General features: G+C 42.1%; 1 protein-coding gene across 3 annotated transcripts in view; it reads right to left on the reverse strand.

The window, feature by feature from the left end:
• Positions 1-24,958, reverse strand: part of SLC8A3 (solute carrier family 8 member A3) — a 214,186-nt gene that overhangs the window by 33,680 nt on the left and 155,548 nt on the right. For 2 of the 3 annotated variants that reach the window (XM_061611157.1, XM_061611156.1), the window contains one exon: positions 12,577-12,683. In XM_061611157.1, the coding sequence (XP_061467141.1) occupies positions 12,577-12,683 (107 nt within the window). Of the gene's footprint in view, positions 1-8,808; positions 8,913-12,576; positions 12,684-24,958 lie in introns of all 3 variants that reach the window. The other variant, XM_061611158.1, reaches the window with a different exon arrangement.

Genomic DNA, 24,958 nt, shown 5'->3' on the forward strand with positions numbered 1-24,958 from the left:
TATATTTGATAGTCATGCTTATATAAATATTTCTTCATTTATCATATTTTTGGTTTTTGGTTAGGAATCCTGACTGGTTGTGAGATGCTTAGTTTTCTGCCTTACTCATAGGAATCTTGTTGTGGTTGGTACAGTATTACATTTAGGAAAGTGCTACTGCCTTTTGTGTTGTTTTTTTCCTGTTCGCATTTCACTTATCTTTAACCTCACTCCATTACAGCCATAGAAGCAACAGCAGCATATGCAAGATAATTAACTCCCATTCGTGATAAGAGCAAGAATTTATAATTATTATTTTAATTAAAACAAGAGGCTTATCAGTACTTTGAAGAGGACCAGATATTTATTTTCTTTCTGAGCCCAGGACTGGGTCTTTTATGATGCCCGGGGGGGGGAGGGCAGGAGAGTAGTCGATAAGAGAGACATCCTGGCATTGGTAATCTAATTAGCAAGGTATGTGTGGGGTTGTTGCACACTTCCAGGCCCAGTTTCATTTTGAGTATGGAGGTGGAACCTGTGTAGATGTGGTTGATCAAAGGGAGAAGAAATTTTGAGTTAAGTAAAGCTCTGCTTTTATAAAACTTAAGAAACATACAGATACTTTGAATGTCTGAGTGCCTGCACCAGTGGAATACTGGAGGAACTTGTAAAACTTGCTGCAACAGTATTTAGAACTGAGCATGTGGTGTGAAAGACTCCTTTTCCTAACATTTTGGCTTCTTGTTTTTCTCCACCCGCCACATCTCTGAAATATATCATATATGTAATGGTTAATCATACTGCTGCCCTGACTTACTTTATGTTTGTTGCTATTTTGTGTTTTTATTATGTTTTTATATTGATTGTGCATTTTTATTGTTTTTATTATATTGGTAAGCTGTGCTGAGCTCTGTTTTTAACAGCAGAAGGGCAGGATATAAATCCTCTTAATCAATCAATAAATATTCCATAGTGTTGGAAACTAGAGTCTAGGCATTTAAGGCTGAAAATGTTGCTTTTAAAAAAAAGATTTCTCACATCTTTCCCCAGTTTTTGGTGGTAATTCCTAGGCGCAAAAACAAAACAACTGGACAATCCAAATATTAATATGCAAATAATTGCACATTAGCCTGCCCAGATTTGTGGAACTGGAATATGGCAACCCTACCTAATACCCCAGTATGCTGGGGCACTGCACTTTGATCTCCAACCCTTCCTGTGTTTGGTCAATCAACCCCAGACTTGAATGGCCTTGCTAATAGTGCCTGATATATTTTGGTGTGGCACACAAGCCTCCCTTTTAGAAGTATAATTGGACATATGTGAATGACCCCAAATTGCTTTCTGTAGGGAACTGCTAAAGCATGTTCAGGCCTTGTTACTGCTATTGCAAGCCATCTACAGCTCATAGCCACATCCTTCAAGCTGCGAGACAAGACAAAGGCATGACACTCCAAACAAGGTAAATGGCTTGGAGAGGGATGGTCCTGAATTTCTATAGCTCATAAGTCTCCTCTTCAATAGAGCTCCTTAATCAGTATGCACAGTGCACTGGCAATGTTATCTAGTGTTCTTTTGTGGGAGAGGGAAGAATTGAGTACGTTGCTCTAAAATTCTTTTAGATTTCTTTGAGACTCTGAGCCACAGCTTGGTCCAGAGCACATATGTCAGAGATGGGGGACCTGTGGCTCCCCAGATACTGTCACCCCCAGGCAGCAGAGCCCCAGTCCAGTAACATTTGGAGGGCCACAGGTTTTCCACCCCTTGACATAAAGGGTTTCCTGGATTGTCTCCTACCTGCCCCTACAGACTTAGCGGGGAAGGGCTGTAGCTCAGTGGCTGAAGCACCTAGCTTGCATGCAGAAAATCCCAGGTTGGTCATATCTACACCATGCATTGAAAGCACATGGCTTCCCTCAAAGAATCCTGGGAAATGTAGTTTACCTCTCACGATGCTACAATTCCCAGCATCCTTTACAAACGGCCATTCCTGGGATACTTTGGGGGAAGCCATGTGCTTTAAATGTAGGAAGTGACTGATCCCTGGCATCTCCAGGCAGGGTTAGGAATTTCCCCATATGAAATCCTGGAGAGCTGCTGCCAGTTGGAGTCAAAACTGAGCTAGATGGACCAATGGGCCAGACTCAGCATAAGGCAGCTTCCTGTGTTCCTACCTCAGAATGCTATATTGGTGCTTAAACTGGAAGGGCTGAGCAATGGAGGCAAACTGGCGACCAGGCCTATCAGAATGGCTACGGATTGGATAGGAGTTCTCCACTTAAATTTTGCACCTTTGTTTTCCCACGGAGCCAGGAGAACAGAGGTGTTAGGTTCCAGACATCTGCATGGGAGACGAGTAAGCAGAAAAACTTCTCTGACAACTGGTTGTGAATTTAATAGCAACGACGATGACTGGGCTGAGTGGGTCTAAAAAAACATAGGGAGACTGAGCTGGTGGTAAGAAAAATGGGGCTTTCTTTGGTGAGGCAAAGAAAGCCATGAACTGGGGAGATATCTGGGAGGAAACTAAATTGGGAGGCATCTGGGCTTGCCACGCGCAAGCATGGCAGGAGGTGATGGTCTTCTCCTGTTGTTTATCCTTATCTTCTGATATTCAGGGGCAAGTTAACTCTGAACATGGAGGTTCCATTTAGCAAGGGGTAGCCAATATCTTGCTTTCCTGATGTTATTGGATCCCAGCTCCCATCAGGCATTGAATCCCAGCTCCCATTAGACATCATGGCCAATGATCAGGGATGACGGGAGCTGGAGTTCAGCAACATGGGGGGCACCATGTTGGCTACTCCTGTATTTAGCTATCATGGCTGTTTGGGGTTTCTGTGGGTGGAGCTGAGGTGAAGCAGGTAGGAGGGGCATTGGCTGGGTGGAGCTGAAGGACAGTATAATGGAAAGGTCTTGGTAGGATTTGTAAATCCTACACTTTTTTAGAGGCACCAGCTGTCCCTGTTTCTAATAGCTACATGGCAGGCAGAGGAGTAAAAACCCCAATGTATGTGACAGAACTGGAACAGATGACAGAGTAGGGGTAAGGAAACTGTGACCCTCCAGATGTTGCTGGACTACAACTCTCATCAGCCCCAGCCAGCATGGCCGGTGAGAGGTGATGGGATTTGTAGTCCAACAGCACTTGAAAGGCCACAAGTTCTCCACTCCTGAGACAGAAAATGCATATATCTAATGTAATCCTGCCTCAGTGGATTGAATCCTGCCTCAGTGGGGTGGTGTTCTGAATGGATTTAGTACAGAACGTTATCTTCTTTATGAATGGCATCAGCAAGCATACCCTCCTGGCTCAAGTTATAATGACTTCCACATTAGTGGGAAACGCTGTGGTATGTTCTTCAGGGTCATCTGGAAAATTCCAAACATCTTCGGTGAGAGAAAGAGAGATGAGAGATGAGAACTCTGGAGAACTAAAAGGCTCTGAAGAGGACATTTGAAAATTAAGGAATCATCATAGCAACAAAAGGGTGAATGTGCTTGGGTGCTTGCATGTTTTGATTAGCTTGAGTCCTGGCAAAGAAGTTATGAATGGCTGGTGACAAGCTTCTCAGCAAAAGAGGGATTCAGCTGGAATGAAGACATGCTTAGTGGCACGCTTGGCTTGAGATGTGGCTATGCCTACATCCTAATGCAGCATTGCATCCTTGTCTGCTGATCCTGCCTCCTTGTTATTTTGCATTATGTTTGCATGAGGCCAGATTAAATATCCAAGGTCACAACCTATTACAGAGTTAGGTTCACTTAAAGTTTCTGCCTGAAAGTCATGATCACCAGCATGCCTTGGCTTCAGACCCTGGATTCCAAGTGTTAACCCAGTATGATCTCTGGAAAACACAGATCTATATCTGGGCTAAAAACAGGGAAAACAAGGGGAGATGCAATCTCAAGGGACCAATACATTTAGAAGTACACTTCTTCTGGATCAGTTTTAGTGATGCCTTCTGTTCTTTTATATATCTGGGCTAAACCAAAATCTCAGTTCAAATTGTATGCTGAGTAGTCCTGGAGTTTTGAAATCAAAAATCTTGATGTGTGTTTCTTGGATTTTAAAAAATCTGGATTACTAATTTTGAAGTTCTCTCCTAATATTTATGGAGTCTATATTTTCTGTATAATATAGATGAATTTATAGATGAATGAATGTTTCCACTGTGATAGTCATGTTGTGATTTAATTTTAAGCAAAGATAAAACAAGATTATATAAGAAAGTCTCATTTGTATTATTTCATTATGCTATAAATTAAATCTAGTTCAGGCTTGCACAAATTATGATTCACCAAACCACTGGAAACAGTGACAGTCCTGCCTAAGGGGCAACATCAACTGCGTGTATGGTGACCAGCCAGCCTTATTGGTCTCTTTCCCTCTCTTGTGGTCACACAAGTTGTACAAGCTGGATTGACTTGTTTATGTGATCTTTTCTGACCAGGACTAGCTCCTAAAGCATCTAACTAAATTGTGACTGTAATGCTAAAATACCTTCCTGAAAGTAAACAACAATGAACACAATGGGATGTACTTCCAAGTAAACATATTGTGGATTACATGTAAACAGTTACTACAAGGCCCTCAGTGTGTGAAGTTGACCCTCATAAGAAAGGAGTTGCTAGCAATTATGCAACATGGCCCCTAAACCCTTTCAGACAAATTGCATGTATGTCCATCTAGTCCGGAGACACAATACGAACTCACTCCTCTGTCCCCTCTCAATAAATGCAAACTGTATGGCTGTGTTGTGCTGCTGTATTAATTAACAGAAGTTAATAGCAGCCAATGAGAAAGATAATTAATCCTCTCTGCTTCCTTTAGGTTGCTCCTTTGGGACCTCAAAAGGCAGAGGTCTGTCCCACTTTACTCCTTTTCCCCTTTAATTTGTCCTTTGCTGGGTTAAAAAGAAGACTCAGGTTTGCCACCTTGGCAGTTAAACTTTGCTTTGTTACACATGCACAAGTTTGAACAATCCCCCCTTCCTTGTGTTTGTGAAATTCATGGTGGCACAAGTGGAGAGCCCTCAGTTAAATGCAACTTCTCTTCCATCTTCTGAGCAAGATGCTGCTGTGAAATTATATTTTGCATTACGCCCTTGAGGCCATTATAGTTTAGATGGACTTTAGAGATGCTGCTGCTGTCCCTTTAAATGCTGGAGTGTCGAGACTGCTGTATGAAGAGAAAATAACCAACCTGAATTTCCCTGGAGGGCTGATGAAGTGAGAGAAAACTTAGACCACAATTGTCAATTAACTTGATACTCAAGCGATCAAAGGAGTAACAGCCCAGTAAAAAAGATGGCATCTTTTAATAATGGGGGGGAAAGACTGGATTTACTGGAGGGATACTCCAAAGCAACTGACAGTAGGACATCCAGGAAGATGACACAATCATCTGCTGGAAGTCCTGTAGGTCCTGCTATGCTTTCCCAACAATGATTTGGTCCCTGTCACTGCAGATAAAGGAAACATATAGAACCATGAGACGGAAGAACGAGATTGGGAAACCTTGGAGTCAAGCAGCAGAAGAAAGAAGAGGGCAACCTGCATCCAGCCTTGAGAGGTTCAATATACCCTTGGGGTTTTTTTTTTAACATCTGCTGTCACGAATGTAAGAAGGGCATTGGCAAGAAGAGCTATATTTGCTGGTGGGTGTTGATTCCTGGGTTTCTTATCAAGCTGCAAATGAAAGAGGAAGAGGATGCCCACCTCGGGCCTAATCTTCTAAGGCATTTTGTGGGGGTACTGTCACAGAATGAGATTACAAGAGAGGGTAATGTCGGGAAATTGATGACATATAGGATTATGAGTGCTAAACATAGTTACAGCCAACAAATCTGAAGGGAATTCAAACATAAAATAGCTGAGGAGCTAACAACATAGAATTTAATTCAATTTAGGTAATATACTAGAAGCCTAGAGGGTAGCAAAGATAGGATGAATTTAACTAAATAGGATGAACAGTTAATCTGGGAGCAGGGGAAGGAAGAGGCACACGCTGGTTCATTTCTCTACCAAATAAATTGGTAGAGTAAAATAAGCCTTAAAGTAAAATTCCACACAAAAGATAATAGATTTATCAACACCTGCCCTAATTTCCACGTAGTCGCCTACATAGTAGCCAGACACATACCTATTGATTGATTGATTGATTGTATTTGTATACCGCCCCATAGCCGAAGCTCTCTGGGCGGTTTACAGTAACTAAAACATTAAAAACAAATATACAAATTTAAAACACATCTTTTAAAAACAATTTAAAACAATTTATCTATTTATTCACAAGAGGTACATTCTGTAGGCTCAAATCATGGAAGGGGCTCTATAACAGTGTCTCTATAATAGTGGTATTAGCAGCAAAAAGTGTGGCTTCCTCAGTTATTCAGCAACACAAGACGAACATAGGAAGTTGCCTTATACAGAGTCAGGCCATATAGCTTAATACTATTGACAATGACTGGCAGCAGCTGTCCAGAGTTTCAGACAGGAGACGCCATGGATTGAACCGGAACTTTCTGTATGCAAAAGCATGTGCTCTACCACTGAGCTATGGTCTTTGCTGAATTTCTTCCTGCCACTCTGCTATTAAAAATGGAAGGTTAGGGCCAAACGAGACGATATGGTAGGAGATCTGCAACTGGATCTCCTGTGAGTTTTTCATAGCTAAGAGCACCCATGAAGTAGCTCAACTTGGACAGGAACCACAGCACAGGATGGGGAAACTGGAGTTGAATCCTTTTCCTCATGCTGCACTGGGCTCTTTTAGGAGGAAGGGCAGGAGGATAATAATAACAATAATAATATCCAAATGAAAGCAATCATCTAAGTAATTCCCCCAAGAAATCACCCCCCAAAGATACCATTTCCCCCTGCAGCAAAACTATACAGTTAATTAACTCCCTACCCCCACCGCGGTGTGCATCTGAAATTGGGCCAACTACATGGCAATGTTTAGCTGTGAAAAAACCAATGGGAGATCCATCACAGATCTCCCGTCATCTTATCTGGTGTGGCTCTTTCTTCACACAGGATGTGTGTTTAGAGCAGGAGAGGGGATTAAGTGTGCAGAAATAGCAGAACTAATGAAAAAGCTTATAGGGATGTTGTGGATAGGGTTGATGTGTATGAGGAAAGCCAGAGGTGGGGGCGGGAGGAAGGTCTAGCATATCAGGGACTAGTAACAAGCCTTCTGTGAGAGGGAGGATGAGCAAGTTGGATGGGTTTATGGATGGTGGGCATTCCCTTAGGTGAGGGGCAAAGGAGTGGATTGGAAAGACTGGATGTTTGGATTTAGGGAATTATGAGTAAGTACTGGAGAGTGCTTACTTAGAATTTATCTTAAAAGACTTGATTTTAAACACTGAGTAGCTGCATTGTATAGTGTTTGAATTTTTGGTTTTATTTTGCACCATGAGCCCACAGATTATCATACATGAGCCCATGATGATACAAATAAATCAAACTCTTTGGGCTGCATGACTGAAGAAATTTGTGCTTTTAAATTCTACAGACACGTTTTAATAGATCCAATAAATAATGGGTCCCCTGTATTACTATTATTAGTCTAGGAGTCTCCTAATAACACTCAGCACCCTTCACAAACTACACTTCCCAGGATTCTTTGGGGGAAACCATGACTGTTTAAAGTGGAATAAATGTCTGTTGTGGATGTGGTCTAAAACTAGGGAGCCATCGCTGGCTGTAGAATTTAGAAGTGTCAATTATTTCAGTCATAAATCTAAAAGAGCTTGTTTGCATGATATGTATTACACCAGGAAAAATCATTTATTAATCTAAATCATTTAATGAATGTTTTGTTATAAATAAAAATACTTTAACAATGAATTTGTCTTTGCCTTCTCAAGACTTTTGCATTCAGTGGTGTAGGATGCAGCCCATTTTTGTCAATGGTGTGGCTTACTGGGACCTACTTGACAATAACCATTGAAATGAAGAAGAACTGTGAGAAAACTCTTGATACATCCAAGTATGCACGTCCTTTTGAGATCTGCAGGTTCCACATGCATGTAAACAGGTTTAGGAATGATGCCTTTAAAGATGGCTTAACTTTCAACTGTCAATTTTTAATTGACAGACTTCTTTGTGGCTGATTTGCTGTTAGCTTCATGTCTGTCTGTCTGTCAGTCAGCTACTATTAAGAATATTTAACGAGCTTCTAACATTAGGGCTATGAGGTTTTAGTAACAAAAGTATTTTCTTGCAGGGCTGTCAGATTTTTGCCAACAGAATGCAAACACTCATTACTATTATGACAGAACTTGTTCACTGCAATTCCAGTTGCAGGTGTTAAAAAATAAAATTCATCAGCACCCAAAAGTTATGCACTGCAATGCCATAGAAAGGGAGCAACAAGGAGGGAGGGAAAGACTCAGTGCAAGATGCAGAACTGGGGAGGAAGCGGAAGAGGCAGCCATGCAAGTTGCATTCTTTTGAAGAAGAAAAAAAGAGGGCTTTCAGTCTCGGCATTAGGAAGGGAAGCAGGAGAAAGCCAAAGATGTCACCACCAAAAGGGGAAGAAAACAAGAGAACAGAAATGGTCCAGACAGACACTGCTCATACGGCCCGAAAGGCGCAAGCATCACACAAAAGGAGGATCTGAAATAAGCTAGGCTCAAAAAGTCAGAGATGGGACCGAAACAGGGTGAGAGCGAGAATATAGGAGGGAAAAGAATACAACTTGGTCTGTGTAAAAATGAAAGAGGAAAAAGGTGGGAAAAAAGCGGGAAGCAAAACAGATCACTTCTTTTGTTTTGGATCTGGGTTTCTTTTGTTTGTTTTTTAAAAAGAGTCTCACACCTGATATTCCTCGTTCCATCCATTTCGGTTCACCAAGGGCAATGAAGAAATTCTCCTGCCTTTCGTATTCTTCCTCATCTACTATTTTAACCCTTACGGTCTTCCTGTAGGGACAACAAGAAAGACATGTGTGTATAGTGGGTTGCCTGGTTGGGAGCAGATGCAACCGCACCACCACCACCACCACCACACCTTTCCCACATGCAGCCTGCTCCTGCCACTGCCCCGGGCAGTGCTTCGCTTGCTTCCTATAGCACGCTGGTCGCAGCTGATCTTTAAGGTGAGTCAGAGGACGTTAGAGGAGGAAAGGAGGGGTGGGGGGCCAAGGGGGAGGAAGGGGAGCCGGGTCCTGGTGGATGGTTAGTGGAAGGTGACTTCTGCAGCACATTTAGTTGAGTGTCACATGGTATAACAACAGCTTGTCAGCTGGCTGAACAGTAGCCAATCAAAAATATCCGTGGGCGCGAGAGCCCCAGACATACACATATATCTAAAGTGTTTTAGTAGAAGAGCCAATTTTTCTCTCTGATGCATGCATTTTGTAGTATCAGGTTTGGTCTTTGGGTGGGGAGCATGAATATATTAGAGCACGCACACACACTCAGACACACACAAACAACCCTACCTTTCCATCTAGGATACTTTACTTGCAAATTGACTTTTTTCTCTTTTCCTTTAAAATCACACACCTGTAATTGGCCTCGTTTGTACATCACTTTAAACTACAGTTAAACTTAACTACGATCTAAAGAGGAACACACAGTGTGCTGGTGCATGGGGCTAAAATCCTCAGTGCTTTGCTCCTCCTCTGCTCCTGTATTTGCCACACGGCTGAAAGAAATCCATTTACATTATGTCTTAATGTGGACATGTGGTTTGTTTCCCCCAAACAACCCTTGAGAGGCAAACCAGGAAGACACCTTAGTTACAGTCCATGGTTTGTTTGGAGAGAGACAAACCACAAGCCCAGGTTTGGACTGTAACACTAAGCCAAATGATGGCTTAGCTTCCAGAAGTGTGGCAGCAGCAGGAGTGCAGGAGTGACGTTTGCACCACGCATCAGCATGCTGCACATTCACCTATACATCATAATTAAATTTAACTATGATTTCAAGTGACATGCAAACTAGGCCAGTACCCTGTATGCTCACTTAGTTCGTTCAGGTAGTTCCTACTGTGGCTTGTCCATTGTTTTTGCTGAATGGAGTGCTCAGTGTGCAAGAAATTCAGTGTTACACAGTATTGGGCAGAATGCACCCCAGGTAAGTATTTCATTTTCATTCCAAAATGAAATAGATGCTGGTGAGAATGCAGTTCAAATGCTTTTTCCAAATGTCACAGCCTTGGTTCTTCTTCTTCCTAATGGTTAATTATCCCAACACTAAAACTGCAGTTGAAAAGGGCTAGTGGTAACACTAAGGCTGCTTTTATTCCATAAAAAGTGTCAAAGAAGGAGTATTGATCATTCCCCATCTTTTATTTTTCCCTGGAGATCACTCTGCAGTCTCCCTTGGCTTCTCTATTACAATCCCTGGGCGAGTTCTAAGACAATTTACTTGCTCTGGGGAAGTGGATGTGAACCCAGAGCCCAGTATTTCCTTCCTTGCCTCTCAAAACCACATGTAGGTAAGTGGCACAAAACAGCTATCGTCTGATGCATGCCTTTGTCAGAAGGAAATGCCCTGAGAGACAAATAAGTAGCAGACAAGAGCTTTGTCAGATGTCTATCTCAGGGCATTTCCTCATCTGAGGCGTCAATTGTCTCCTTACGCAAATGAAAAATCTACACTGGCTGCAGCAGATACTGTCTTCCGAATTCTCTTCCATAATAACACATGACACAAAAAGTCTGAGAAAAGCTCGATTGTGTTTTTTAGGGTCACATGTGCAAACCCTCTCTATTCAGACATCATTTTCTGGTTAAAAAAACTCTGCACGTATTGAAGAGGCTTTTAAGGAAAAGAGATTTAGGTAGCAGTGTATGTGCTCCTCTTTCGCATATCTACACTGCTGCCTCCAGGGTGATGTTGACAGCATCCAAGGCACTGCTCTGAAGCAGCCCCAGTCACATGGATGTCATGCCAACGTCAAAACAATTGTGTGAAGGGATGAGCCTGAAGTTGTGCTTCTGGATGACTCAGTGGAAAAACATCTGTGGAACAACATTTAGGGGCTGCATCTAACCTTTTTTTTTTAATGCAAAATGGTATACTGGAACTTCTCAGATTCTGAAAAAGTCATAAGGGTAACAAAGAGCAAGAGCACAGTGTGTGTGTGTGTGTGTGTGTGTGTGTGTGTGTGTGAGAGAGAGAGAGAGAGAGAGAGAGAGAGAGAGAGCAGGTATGGGAAGACCAAGTGCAAACTGCTGCTCAGTTACATATGCAGTCATTGGGAAAGGCTGGCTGCAGAGACACTAGTTGCTTCAAAAGCAGCCAGACAGTTTTCTCTGGATGCAGTTTGAAATTACTCCGCTATGGCTGGACACATCGCCCTTCCCCACTGCTTATTGAGACGGCCTACAGCAAAGCGCTGGACTAATGACCCTGCCTGCCTGAGCCTACAGCAAAGCGTTTTCATTGGACACACCTGGAGTGGCAATGGGGTTGACAGCTAATCCGTTCTGAAGTCTCTGTGAAGCTGACTTCAAGGTAAAACGCACTGGAGCTGCAGTGTCTGAGGTTTCGGAATAAAAAGGGGTGGAGTTTTACTAGTGCAGTGTGTCCCCATGTTCAGAAAATGGAGGTGAAGCCAGCACAATCACAAGGGGTGTTTCTACCCATTATCTCAGCCAGCGGTAGCCAGCGTGGTGAGGTGGAGCCACTCTCCAGACACTGTCATCACTGCAGCTTACCTGGCAGGGCAGGGTAGCAGCAAGGTCGAGGATGTGTGGACACACTGGCAGAAGCACTGGATTGGCTCTGCTGGTGTATCTACACAACCCCAGCCACACCACTACTGGTCTCAGTCTAACCTGCCTCTATATAATTATGTGGAGATATCTAGTTTCTTTTTGGGTATATGGAATCAACATGGGTTTGAAGTAAAAATACACTCAAGGGACACTATATGTGGCGTTATGGACAAGGTGTGTGGCACTGGCATAAGGATAAGAGGACAAGAATGATACAACAGCATGTTGTGAACAGCAAATTGTACAAATGTTTGTGGAAGGAAGTAGACTGAAGTTTCGTTTCTTCGTGATGTCACCATTGACTGCAATTTTATTCATTACAGCCAAAGAAATATTTTTAGAAAGAAAACAAAGGCTAGAGAAAGCTGATCCTTCCTTTTTGCAAGGGGCTAAACAAAAATTGTTTGTTTGCTGATCATTGTGCATTGCAAAACAGGCAAATATTATTGGTGTGCTGATGATTGTGCACTGCAGACATGGAGCATTAATTAGAGTGCCAACAGCAAATGCTATGTGTGAGCTTCTTTAAAAGAGCTCCAATAAACATAAAGGTTTGCATCACTACTTTTGTGGTGTCAAGGATGGATCTGAAAACCCCACTGTCTACTTCTTCCAAAGTCTGCAATGACATTCAAAAGCCACATGCACCATAAACATATACCCTTCCCCAGATACAGAACACACCATCTCGCTATCTCCCATCACTACCATGTGACAGATTGTGCATACACAGCAGTGTTAAGGACAGAGCAGTTGGAGAACAAAAAGAGGCTACAGATAGTGAGAAAAGAGAGGGAGGAGAAGAAAGAAAGAGGAAAGAAGAGTGTTAATGTTAGTTGGGAGAACCAGTACTACACCTTTCTGTAAACTCATATCCACCATGCGTGGGCTCATCAGCTCAATGAAGAAAATCTTGTTTTTCTCATACTCCTCATCATCAATTACCTTGATGTGAATAGTTTTGCTGTGAATGGAAAAATAATAAGTGTCATAATGGGGAGAAGGGGTGGGCAGGCAAGCTGGGGCAAGAGACAGAGAAAGAAGCCAAAGTGAGAATTTAGATGGTCAAAGCTTACTCACCCATTAAGAATGACAGAACACAGTAAAGATTTAAACCTTTTGCTAGGCAGCGCGTGAGTCTGGCAGAACATCTGCACCAGACAATGGAAATAAAAAAAGGTAAAGGTGTCCCCGCGCTTATAGTGCGAGTCGTTTCCGACTCTTAGGGTGACGTCTTGCGACGTTTACTAGGGAGACCGTATATATGGGGTGGGATTGCCAGTTCCTTCCCCGGCCTTTCTTTACCCCCCAGCATATGCCAGGTACTCATTTTACCAACCACGGATAGATGGAAGGCTGAGTGGACCTCGACCCCTTTTACCGGAGATTTGACTTCCTCCTTCCGTTGGAATCGAACTCCAGCCGTGAGCAGAGCTTCGGCTGCGTTACCGCCGCTTACCACTCTGCGCCATGGAGGGTCGACAATGGAAATACACTACTATAATTGATTCTTTTTGCAAAACCTACTTGGATTTTCAGTTCTCTATTTACATCTAAAACCCCGCTGGCATAGGATTAAAATCAGAAGGCATTTACCCATCACTGTGCATATACAAGCATTAACTTATGCAACTCAGATCTTTAACTCTTTGTTAAAAATTAATGAGCATATTGCAAATTGAAAGGTAATTTTTTCGAAGGAATTTTTTGGAAATTTATGACACAATTCATTTGGTTAAAGATGCTAATATTTTATTTTGTACCATGGCTACAGAACAATATTCTTCTTAGTATTTTTTTTTTCAAAAATGGCAAGTTTCCAAAGATTATGAAAATATTATCAGAGCAGGACATTCAGCACCAAAGTTTATGTATAGAAAGGTGTCAGAATGAGAAAAATGTGAAACTCTGTTTACGTGAAAAATCTGAAAGCGAAACACAGAAATTAGACCCGCTGATTGGCATCTAGATCCTCATATCTGGTCTCTAAACTATACTTTTTTTTTTTAAGCAAGCACTTACATTTTTGTAAAATGTATTTTGTGTTAGGGCAAAAATGGCAGAAAGAGTTGTTTCGTTTGTTGGAACTATTGCATGGGACTCAAGGTCAAACAAGATGTGACATGAATGCAATTGATGTAAACATTTTCCATGATGTAAATAGCAGTAATGGGGAAGACTCAGAACCATGGGGGTGGGGTGGGAAATTTTAACTCTTTTCCTCCCAGCAAAAATCAGCCCTCCAAAGCTACTGTGTGCACCTCAAGGGAAGCCTGCATTGGTGCCATCTCTTCCAATTCTTTATCTGGGCTAACTGATGTTTAAAATTATGATTGCAAACTATTTATTTTTATATCAATAAAAGTAAGTAAGTAAGTAAATAAATAAAGAGCTCCCCTAGTACAACCTTCCTCTGCCCAATGTTGGGTGATTGTCCCCTCTCACTGCAACTTCCAGAGCCACACCCCGTGCTATTCAGGAGTCCCCACCAACCTTTCAGAGAGGCTTTTCAGGGGGATCAGGAGGTGGCTGGAGGGGAGAGGAGGGAAGACAAAAGATGGATTGTGCAAGGAAACTCCCACTTGTACACCCTTTGGATCTCACTCAGTGAGACATTTATTTATTACTTTTAGTGTTAATTCCATGCTATGATTTGTTAGCTCTGGTGAATCCCTCAATAAATAAACAGGGGGCAAGGACAGGTGGGTACCTTCCTTATGAGGAAAGCTAATGTGCTGGGGCTTTTTAGTTTAGAAAGTAGAATTCGTTGCCACAAGATGTGGTAACGGTGTCTGGCACTGATGGCTTTAAAGAGGGGTTAGGCACAATCCTGAAGGATAAGTCTACCAACTTAAATCAATTTATTTTATTTTAAAATTTATTGTCTTACATTTATATCCCACCTTTCTTTCATCATGGAACCCAAGGCAACAAACATGTAGTCACCAGGCAGACATCCTTCCAAAGCACTGACAAGACAAGGGTTCTTCCCTGGCACATTGAGATGCTGGTGGCCAGAAGGTGAGCCAGTCAGACCGGAAGTGACACAGCAGGGGTGCACCATCACTCATCCCAAAAGAAAATAAATGTGGGCCAAGAGACACATTGGGTGTGAGCCACAGGCACGGAGAAGGAGAAAGAGAGGAGAAAGAGGTGCTGAGGTGGGAGTGAAAGGAGTGGCAGCAGAGAGAGTGCTGGTGAAGGGAATCCGATGAGGTAGAGTGAAACAAAAGTGGCTGCATGAAGGTAGGAGGGGAGCTTGGCATGAAGGAGAGAGTGAAGATGAGAGAGTGAAAGTGGGGGACTGGTATGGAGGACAGGAAAGGAGTGTGAATGAAAGTGAGCATGAAATGGAAGGGGAACAAGGAGAAAGAACAAGCAGAGAGCCAAGTAGCAAACAGACAAAAACATGGGAAACTAACAAGATGCAGGAGTAAAATATGGACTGAAGCAGGAATAAGGGAAAAGAGCATCACCCATGGTGAATTAAGAGAGAAGGGATTGCATCTGAATGAAAGGGGATGGCAAGCATAATCAAGGAAGGAGAGAAAAGTTAAGAGAGGAAGAAGGTTTGTAGGTTTGTTTTAATGATAAGTTTGCTTTAATATATTTTAAAGTCTGTTTTTCTGATGTTTTAAAGTGTTTTAGTGCTTTTGTTTGCCACCCTGGGTTCCTACTGGGAGGAAGGGCAGATATAAATAAAATAATAAATAAATAAATAATAAATAAGACTCAGACCTGTGAGCTTTAGCAAGCCGATAGCTTCATGAGGTTCTAGCCCATGCCCTAGGATCAATCCATGGAGGCTGGAAGCCTCTTTTCACATCTGGATCATCCTTGCTGGATTTAGATGTGAGAGGAAACAAAAACATTTTCCTTCTTGCTTACTGGGACAGTGTGGAGGGCCTACCTCACACAATGTGGACCACAAGATTCACTGAGGCTCTGCGTGCTGCAGCGTGTGGTGCATCATGCATACCTAGACATCCTAGGAATTACAACTCCCAAGATGTCCAATCAACTTGGATGCACTAGTGTGAGAGCATTCAGTCCCTGTGTTGGTCTTCAGATGGATGAAATCCTCCCCGCTATCTCAACAAGTAATACAAAGGAGGGTGCATGGCAGTAGTGAGGACAGCTAGGAAGACTACATCAGTAGCCTAACCTCAGATAAGCTTTGGACCAAATTGGATTCGAGGGGGGAGGGCTGGATCTGGTTTATTATTTCATTTCCTTTGATGTATTTAATTAAATGCATTTTACCAAAAATTAATGAGGATGAGGAACAAACTAAAAATCCCACTCTTTTTCAGAGTGAGGAACATAGGAAGCTGCCTTATATTGAGTAGAGTCATTGGTCCATCTAACTTAGTACCATCTACACTGAATGGTGGTGACTCTCTCCCAGCTCTTTCTAGAGATTCCAGGGACTGAACCTGGGTTCACTGAGCCATAGCCACCATCACTCCTCTCAAGTATCAAGGTGGCACCATTGCATGTCAGCCACCCCTTGTTCTATTCCTACTTCTTTTTCTAGACTTGTTTTACAAATAAACAAAGGCTCTAGCAGAGCTTGGAAAAGTTACCCTTTTGAACTACAACTCCCATCAACCCAATCCAGTGGCCATGCTGGCTGGGGCTGATGGGGGTTGTAGTTCAAAAAAGTAACTTTTCCAAGCTCTGGGCTCTAGTTCTTCAGTGCTGACAGTCTTGAAACAGTCTCAAAACCTCTCACCATGGCTTGGGTATGCACAAATACATTTTTAAAAGGAGTTACTTCTCTAACTTATGACAGTTAAAATTATAAAAATTATTGTAATAGTAGCAAGACAACACTTCCCTGGGGAACTGAGGAAGGAGAGAACCTTGCTGCGAAATATAAAAATAAATCTCTGCTAAGTAGAAAAGCGAGCCAGTGTGGTGTAGTGGTTAGAGTGTTGGACTACGACCTGGGACACCAGGGTTCGAATCCCCACACAGCCATGAAGCTTACTGGGTGACCTTGGGCCAGTCACTGCCTTCCAGCCTCAGAGGAAGGCAGTGGTAAACCACTTCTGAATACTGTTTACCATGGAAACCCTATTCATAGGGTTGCCACAGGTCAGAATTGAGTTGAAGGCAGTCCATTTCCATTTTTCAATTAAGTAGAAAAGGGAAAAATTAAAGAAAGGAGAAAGCTGCTTTCATCTGGGGTTACAATCAAAACATTTGCAAGTTTCTCCCAACATTAAAGTCCAACATCAAGGTAATGATTGGCTTCCAGAAAGTTAGCAAAATCTCTGCAGAAACATTACCAAGAGCCTTTGAATTCTGAGACCACCCCTCTTCAGGGACAGATGCTCATCCATCAAGCTCTAAATCAGCCTTCTCCAACCTGGTGCCCTCTAGCTGTTTCAAACCATCAGCCACAGTCTGTGCTGGGCATCAGGCTGGGGAAGGCTGCTCTAAATTGTTTTACAAATAAGTCTTTCAATTGGATAACAAGTCCAGTAAATGGATGGTTTCCTTGATGCGACAAACATGACCATGAAAGGAACTTTTCCTCCCAGTTCCTAGTTCTAACAGAAGCCAAGGAAAGCTTTAGTATGATGACGGAAACTGATTTCTTTTGTTAAAAGTCTTCGTAAGGACTTCAACTATTTTTGTGACAACAGGAAAGTGTTCCAGTCCTAACACCTTAGAGTAGTCATTAACGACCCTAAGATTTTTTCAGAGCAATCATCCTTTGTTAAGCTGAATATTCAAAGATTCAGTGTGAAGCAGAAGGTGTCCTATTTATTTATTTTAATTCTGTGGCAGGTCGCCAACAAGTAAACAGATGAATAGTGCTGTCTTAGGGCTGAAATTTGTCCTTTGAGAACCTCACTCCCACTTCCAAAATAAAGTTCCTTGAGTATTGAATTGTGTTTGGATGCAGCAACAGAAATATGTTACCTTAAATATTATAGAACCCCAACTTCCTACGTGAGAACCCTTTTATCTGACCTATATAATAATACCATGCATGTCAACCATATAACACTATCAGTGTACAACATGGAACTTTGCAGATAAGCGAAAGACGGGTTTTGCTTCAAAGAGCTTACAATCAAAATTGAGATAGGGGATAGGTTAGGTGAAGCAAGGAAGGATAACAAGGAACAAATGCAAGCAAATGTTATGAAATGTTTTGCTTCTAAAATATTGGCTGTGAATCCAAAATACTGGCTGTGAATCCAAAATTCGGGTAAGATCACCAGCTCTGTTTAAAGGATAACAAATATTTTTATTGCATCTTGCATATTTTTGTTGTGTGTGAGCTGGAGATCTGATCCAGGATGGTGGCTTCATGTGTTCAAATTTTCAAGATAAATGGAATGTGTGAAGATTTATTATCTGGTGGCAGCCTCAGAAATCTCTTACAGTAATCTATTACATTTATACTGAGCAACTGGTAAAAAAAACCCAAAACACTAAACTCTGTTAGCAAACACTAACTTGCAGCACAAGATGAAGTACTAAATGAAGAACAGCTTACTCTTTCCACCAGTTAATGTGCATAACAGATGATAACCCCCTCTAATAACAAACTGGGGGGCAGGGTGAGTGCTGACAGAAATCAGCCAAAACAGGCCCATTGAGGAACAAAGAAAAGTATCAGTATGCTTGGGAGAACCTAGGGCAGTGAGAATATCTGGATTGTGTTTTCTCTCTGTTTCTCATCTTTCCAATCTTAAGTTTGGTTCTTCACATTGCCACTTAATTTTGTGATTTTTTTTAAAGCCCTCATGAACATTCATTAGCATTTTAGGGTGAAATTCTTCTCAGAAGCATGTTTGTATGCAATTTCCCCTAATATACACATTTTTACAAAGCAAGTTTCCTGATAATAAGGCATTTTTGTATGTTACTTTCACTAATATATGCATTTATATGCACATTTACCCTAGTATATGCATTTGTGTACATATTCTCAGCTGGAGAACTGCACTGCGAAATTCAGAGAAGTGCAAATTTCAAAAGGGCTGTGTTGGGGTTTGTGTATTTTGGGGGATTGTGTTTGAATGAGAACACTGAATTTCTGCCCCAGCCCTAGAAAAACTACAAGGTTTGCAAGAGCTTTAATTTGGGGGGGGGGAACAGGAAAAAACCCACGGAGGACTAAACATATTCTGTAGTATAGAGGCAGCTGGAAAACAAAAATAGAAACCTGGGGGTGGGGAATGGAATGGCATGCTGGAGGAAGTCATGGCTGGCTGGAACCCTGAAAAGTATGAATCCCACTGAAAAAGTGTGGTCCAGATCTCTGATTATTGTTGCTTGGAGGGGTTAGGTGTCCGGCTTTCAATCTTGAGGATGATATTTCATGTTCAAAAGAAAAAGCAAATCAAAAAGATACTGGGTATTCTTTTGCTGATAACTCAGCAAAAGCCCACACATTGCTACCTTGCCCCATTGTCCCCAGTGCCTGGCAGTTCCCACCTGGAAGTGTACAGAGAGCCAGAAAGAGCTACAATGTTCTGGGAAGATGTCATGTCAATATGAAAGGTGTGACAAGCAGGCACCAAAAGCAAGAGAACAAATAATCAAGAGAAGCTCTTTGACACTCTGCCATGAGAACGTCGTGACAGACTTTGGAAATTAATCGAGCCGGACTCAGGCACAGGAGAGATGTTCAGCCTAGCAGGTTTGACAGTTACATCCACCTTAATGAAAAGGGAGAGATCCAAAGAGCGTTTGGATCAGCTGAGCAGCTCTTACTCGCAAACCTTGAATTCCAGCTGCATCTCAGGTGGGCACTTGGTGCAATCCTCCCCTTTCCACACCCCCATCTGTCAGCTGTGTACCAGACATGATGTTCCTCCACAGCTAGGTACATCTAAAGCAGCACAAAGCCCATCTAAAACTCTAGCATGGCAATCAAAAGCACTGGGAGGCCACATTGGTGTTCTTGCTGAGGTAAGTCTTCAGGAGTGACCCATCACTAATCACTCTCCTTTCTCTGCTTCCAGACAACTGGAGCAGCATCAACTTATATGTGCAAACAGAAATAAATGTCAAGAGTAGGAGTACTGACATCTGGTTCCCAGTGGTAGCTTTTTAATCAATTAATATAAGGCTTGTTTCATTGACATATGGAAACATTCATTTTCCCCAAAATGATGAACAGGAGCAAATCGTCTTGGTGTCAGACTGAGGCAGGGCAGCAGATAAGAGAAGATGGAGATTGCAAGGGTCAAGAGAGACAGATGAACTGCATCCTAGAGTATTGAAGGAATTGGCTGAAGACCTCTCGGAAGTGCTGTTTATTATCTTTTTGAAATAGTGGAGGATGAGTGAAGTGCCAGATGACTGGAGGAGGGCTAATGTTGCCCTTATCTTCAAGAACAAATCCTGCCAGACCAGTCTTATCTCATTTTTGATCAGGTAGCCTCCCTAATAGACTGTGGGAATGCTGTGGACATAATATATCTTGACTTCAGCAAAGCTTTTAACGAAGTGTGCCATGATATTCTGATTAGCAAGCTAGCTAAATGTGGGCTGGATGGAACAGCTATCAGGTGGATCCACAGTTGGCTACAGAATCATACTCCGAGTGCTTATCAATGGCTCCTTCTCAAACTGGGGGAGTAAATGAGTGGGGTACCACAGGGCTTGGTCCTGGGCCTAATGCTCTTCAACATTTTTATCAATGACATGGATGAGGAGGTATAGGAAATGCTTATCAAATTCAGATTATACAAAATTGGGAGGGATAGCTAATACCTTGGAAGATAGAAACAACATTCAAAGGGATCTTGATCGGCTGGAGCATTGTGCTGAAACAAAAGAATGAAATTTAATAGGGATAACTGGAAAGTTCTACACCTAAGAAAAAGACAGTTATAAGATGGGGGATGCTTGGCTCAGCAATTCTACAATGCAAGAAGGATCTTGGAATTGTTGTTGATCACAAGCTGAATATGAGCCAACAGTGTGATGCAGCTGCAAAAAAGGCACATGCTATTTTAGGCTGCATTAACAGAAGTGATCATGTGAAGTACTGGTTCCCCTCTATTCAGCACTGGGTTGATCTCATCTTGAGTACTGCGTTCGGTTCTGGACACCACACTTTAAGAAGGATGCAGACAAACTGGAACAGGTTCAGAGGAGAGCAACAAGGATGATCGGGGACTGGAAACAAAACCCTATAAGGAGGAACTGAAGGAACTGCTCATGTTTAGCCTTGAGAAAAGAAGACTGGGGGGGGATATAATAGCACTCTTCAAGAACTTGAAAGGTTGTCACACAGAGGAGGGCCAGGATCTCTTCTCAATCATCTCAGAATGCAGGACACAGAATAATGAGCTCAAGTGACAGGAAGCCAGATTTTGACGGAACATCAGGAAAAACTTAGAGAGGTACAACAATGGAACCAATTACCTAGGGAGGTGGTGGGCTCTCCAACACTGGAGGCATTCAAGAGGCAGCTGGACAGCCACCTGTTGGATATGCTTTAATTTGGATTCCTGCATTGAGCAGGGAGTTAGACTCGATGGCCTTACAGCCCCTTCCAACTCTACTATTATTCTAAGAGGGGATTTTTCAGGAGAACAAAAACGCAGCCTATTGCACTGACATGCCATTGCCTATTGGTTACAGGAGCAGGAGCCTATAGATTTCAGGGGGGAAAATACACATGGAGAGAGAGAGAGTTCTATGGGCAGAGTGGTGTGGTGCAATGCACCAGCACAGCCAATCTGATGCTCCTGCTGGTGTGTTTCCACCATGCTGACATTCCTGCTACCTTGCCTCCTCCAGGTAAGCAACACCTGCTGGGAAGACAGCAAAGAAGCTCTGTCGCTCCTGATGAGCCGCTTCTAGTTCTACACATCTAAAGCTGCAAGGGGCGATCCAACAGGGTTTTTATTTTTTATTGACCTGCCTGGACTTAACTACCAACTACAAGGGTGTGTGTCAGAAGCGAGACAACAGGAGCAACCATGTGGGCCCAGAGAGGTTCAGGGGAAATGATAGTGAGTAGCTGGAGCAGTTCTTGCTTCACAGCATGCCTCACAACTTGCTACTACCCCTGCTAGTTGCTACTTAGAATGTGACTTACTATCTGCTCCCCCAAAGGCTGTGGGTTTCCAGATTTCAACCCTAAACTCCACATTTGATGGTGCCACTTGAAGTAAATGCAGCCCTGGGCTCCTACTGGGAGGACGGGTGGGATATAAATCTAATAACAAATAATTAAGTAAATAAATAAATAAATAAATCAGTAGAATCTGCTACCAATTGTCTCTCTGTGTAATGATTTGAGAAGGGCTTGACAAGACCACACACTGACCCTGATGGTAAAACACAGAAAAATGCCAATTTCCTCCCATCTCATATGATCTTTACACACACACACACACACACACACGAGAGAGAGAGAGAGAGAGAGAGAGAGAGAGAGAGAGACCTGAAGTCATATTTGCTTGATCAGTTTTTTCAAAGTCAGTGAAACACCTGTAAATTTATATTTTTTCTGTTTTTAAAAGGGGTGATTGGCAAACTTTCACAGGTTCCCTTAGGTGTCAATAAATGCCATTCCATCTGATTTCCTAATCTGTCAAATGTTCTTTCTGCACCTTCTTTGTGGTACGATCATTGGTTACAACATCAAAATTTTGTGCTCTCGCATTTGACCAACAGGATCATTAGGCTTGAAAACCCTACAACTTCTGTTGCTGGTTTTTGTCCTGGAGAGCTTAGCAGAAGACACTGCTCTGACTTTAAGGTGAGGGCAGAGAGGGGTGACAATCAGGGATGGGGGAGAAATTAGATTCAGTTCATATTGAAAGCTAAATTGATCATATTCACATTTTCCAAAACAATATGAGAACCAAACCAATGCTATCCTTTGAAATTCACATTTATCTGAATTTTGTGATGCAGTTCTCCAACCATTGTTTACAAAAATGCATATATTAGGGGAAAGTGTGCATAAAATGAAAATTTATTTATTTATTAAATTTATATTTTGCCTTTCCTCCCAGAAGGAGCCCAGGGCAGCAAAAAATCTACTAAAAGCACTTTAAAGCACCTTAACAACGAACGACTCTAAAACATATTAAAACAAAAATCTTTAAAACTTCTTTAAAAAACAACTTTAAAAACATCTTAAAAAAGCAATTCCAACACAGATGCTTACTGGGATAAGGTCTTTATTTAAAATGCTTGTTGAAAAAGGAAGGTCTTCAATAGGTGTTGAAAAGATAACAGAGATGATGCCTCTCTAATCTTTAAAGAGAGGGAATTTCAAAGTGCCACAACATTATAGGTCTGCCTTCCTATGTTCCAACGGACCTCCTGATAAGAGCACAGATTCACTGTTACTCATGCCATATGATTGATTCGACAAATGCTGGGAAGGTATCTGCAGCAAGCCCTAACCAGCAGAGTGCAGTGATCGACTGGGCATATAAGGGGTAAGACGATCATTCAGGTATTAGTGAAAATAGCATTCAAAATGCATAATTTTAAGAGAAATTGCTTGCAAAAATGTGTACATTAGTCAAACTGCATAAAATGTTATTAGAAGAAATCTGCACTAAAATGCTGAAGAATTTTCATGAGGTTTTTTTTAAAAAAAATGGCAAATTGCTGCAGAAATGTGGAGAACTGAATTTAAGACTTGGAAAAACAATAAATGGAAAGAACCAAAATTGACGTATCCTTCTATTCCTAGTGACAGTTGGGGCGGGCATAATCCAGGAGGCAGTGCAGACAACTTTCAGCACATTTGACACCTCCTTGAAAGTTCAGGCTAAAACCTGGAGGGGATTCACTGCCCCTCTGACATCAGGGCCACCAGTCTCCACTGCCTGCTGCTCTACATAGAAACTCACTGGAAATGGTCTGGTACATGTTCTTCCTGCACATAGGCAGGAAGTGATGGGGACAAAGGTTGGGGAGGCGAAAGGGGGCAAAAATGTTTTTTTATCCTGATGCATTTTGAGTTTTTGATACTCTTCTAGTTTGTGGTTTTATTACTATTTTACTGCCTAAGCTACTTTGGAAAGATTCTTATCCTTAAAGATAGAATAATGAGGACCCTAATAAAGAAATTTACACATAAATTAATACCACAATTTTTCAAGGAAAAGTGTTGTGTTTTTTTGTTTTTGTCAAGAGGGTTGCTGGTTATTTGGCAAAGAATTTGGGGTCCACACATTTGCCAAAAAACAAACACAAACATTTTGCTCTTCCATAGGACACTAAATACTGAATCCCTTGTTTCCTTGAAACGCAGAAAATGTACCTATTTTCCAGTCAGGTGTTGGAAAGTGTGTACTCTTGTCCCAATCTTTTCCCCACTGAATCATGGCACATGACACACCCGTTTGACACATGCCCCCACATTCCACAGCATTGCTTCCCTGATCTTTCACTGAGCATCTATCTTTCTTCTCCCATGAAGAACATAAGAGCAGAAGAACAGCCTGCTGGATCAGGCCAATGGCTCATCTAGTCCAGCATCTTGTTCTCACAGTGGCCAACCAGATGCCCATGGGAAGTCCGCAAGCAGGATCTGAATGCAAGAGCACTCTTCCCTGCTGCAGTCTGCAGCAACTGGCATTCAGAAGCATGCTGCCTCAAACCACAGAGGCAGAACATAGCCACTGTGGCTAGTAGCCATTGATAGCATACTCCATATATTTGTCAAATTCTCTTTTAAAGCAATTTAAGTTGGTGGCCATCACTGCCTCCTATGGGAGTGAATTGCAGTTTAGCTATGTGCTATGTGAAAAAGTACGTTCTTTAGTCTGTCCTGAATCTTCCAACATTTAGCTTCACTGGATGTCCATGAGTTCTAGTGTTATGAGACAAGGGAGAAAAAAATTTCTGTATCCACCTTCTCCATGCCATGCATAATTTTATACACTTCTATCATGTCACCTCTTACTCACCTTTTCTCTAAAGCCACAAATGCTGAAACCTTTCCTCATAGAGCAGTTGCTCCATGCCCTTAATCATTCTGGTTGCCCTTTCTGGAACCTTTTCCAACTCTCCAATATCTTTCTGAGGTGAGGTGACCAGAACTGTACACAGTATTCCAAATGCAGTCACACCGTGGATTTGTTATGGCATTGTGATCTGGGTAATTTGATTTTCAATTACTTTCCTAATGATCCCCAGCACTGAATCTACTGTTTTCACAGCTGCTCCACATGGGGTCAATATCTTCACTGAACTATCCACTATGACCCCAAGGTCTCGTTCTTGTTA

This window comes from Rhineura floridana, chromosome 2 (genome assembly GCF_030035675.1).
Source record: "Rhineura floridana isolate rRhiFlo1 chromosome 2, rRhiFlo1.hap2, whole genome shotgun sequence".
Lineage (NCBI taxonomy): Eukaryota > Metazoa > Chordata > Lepidosauria > Squamata > Rhineuridae > Rhineura > Rhineura floridana.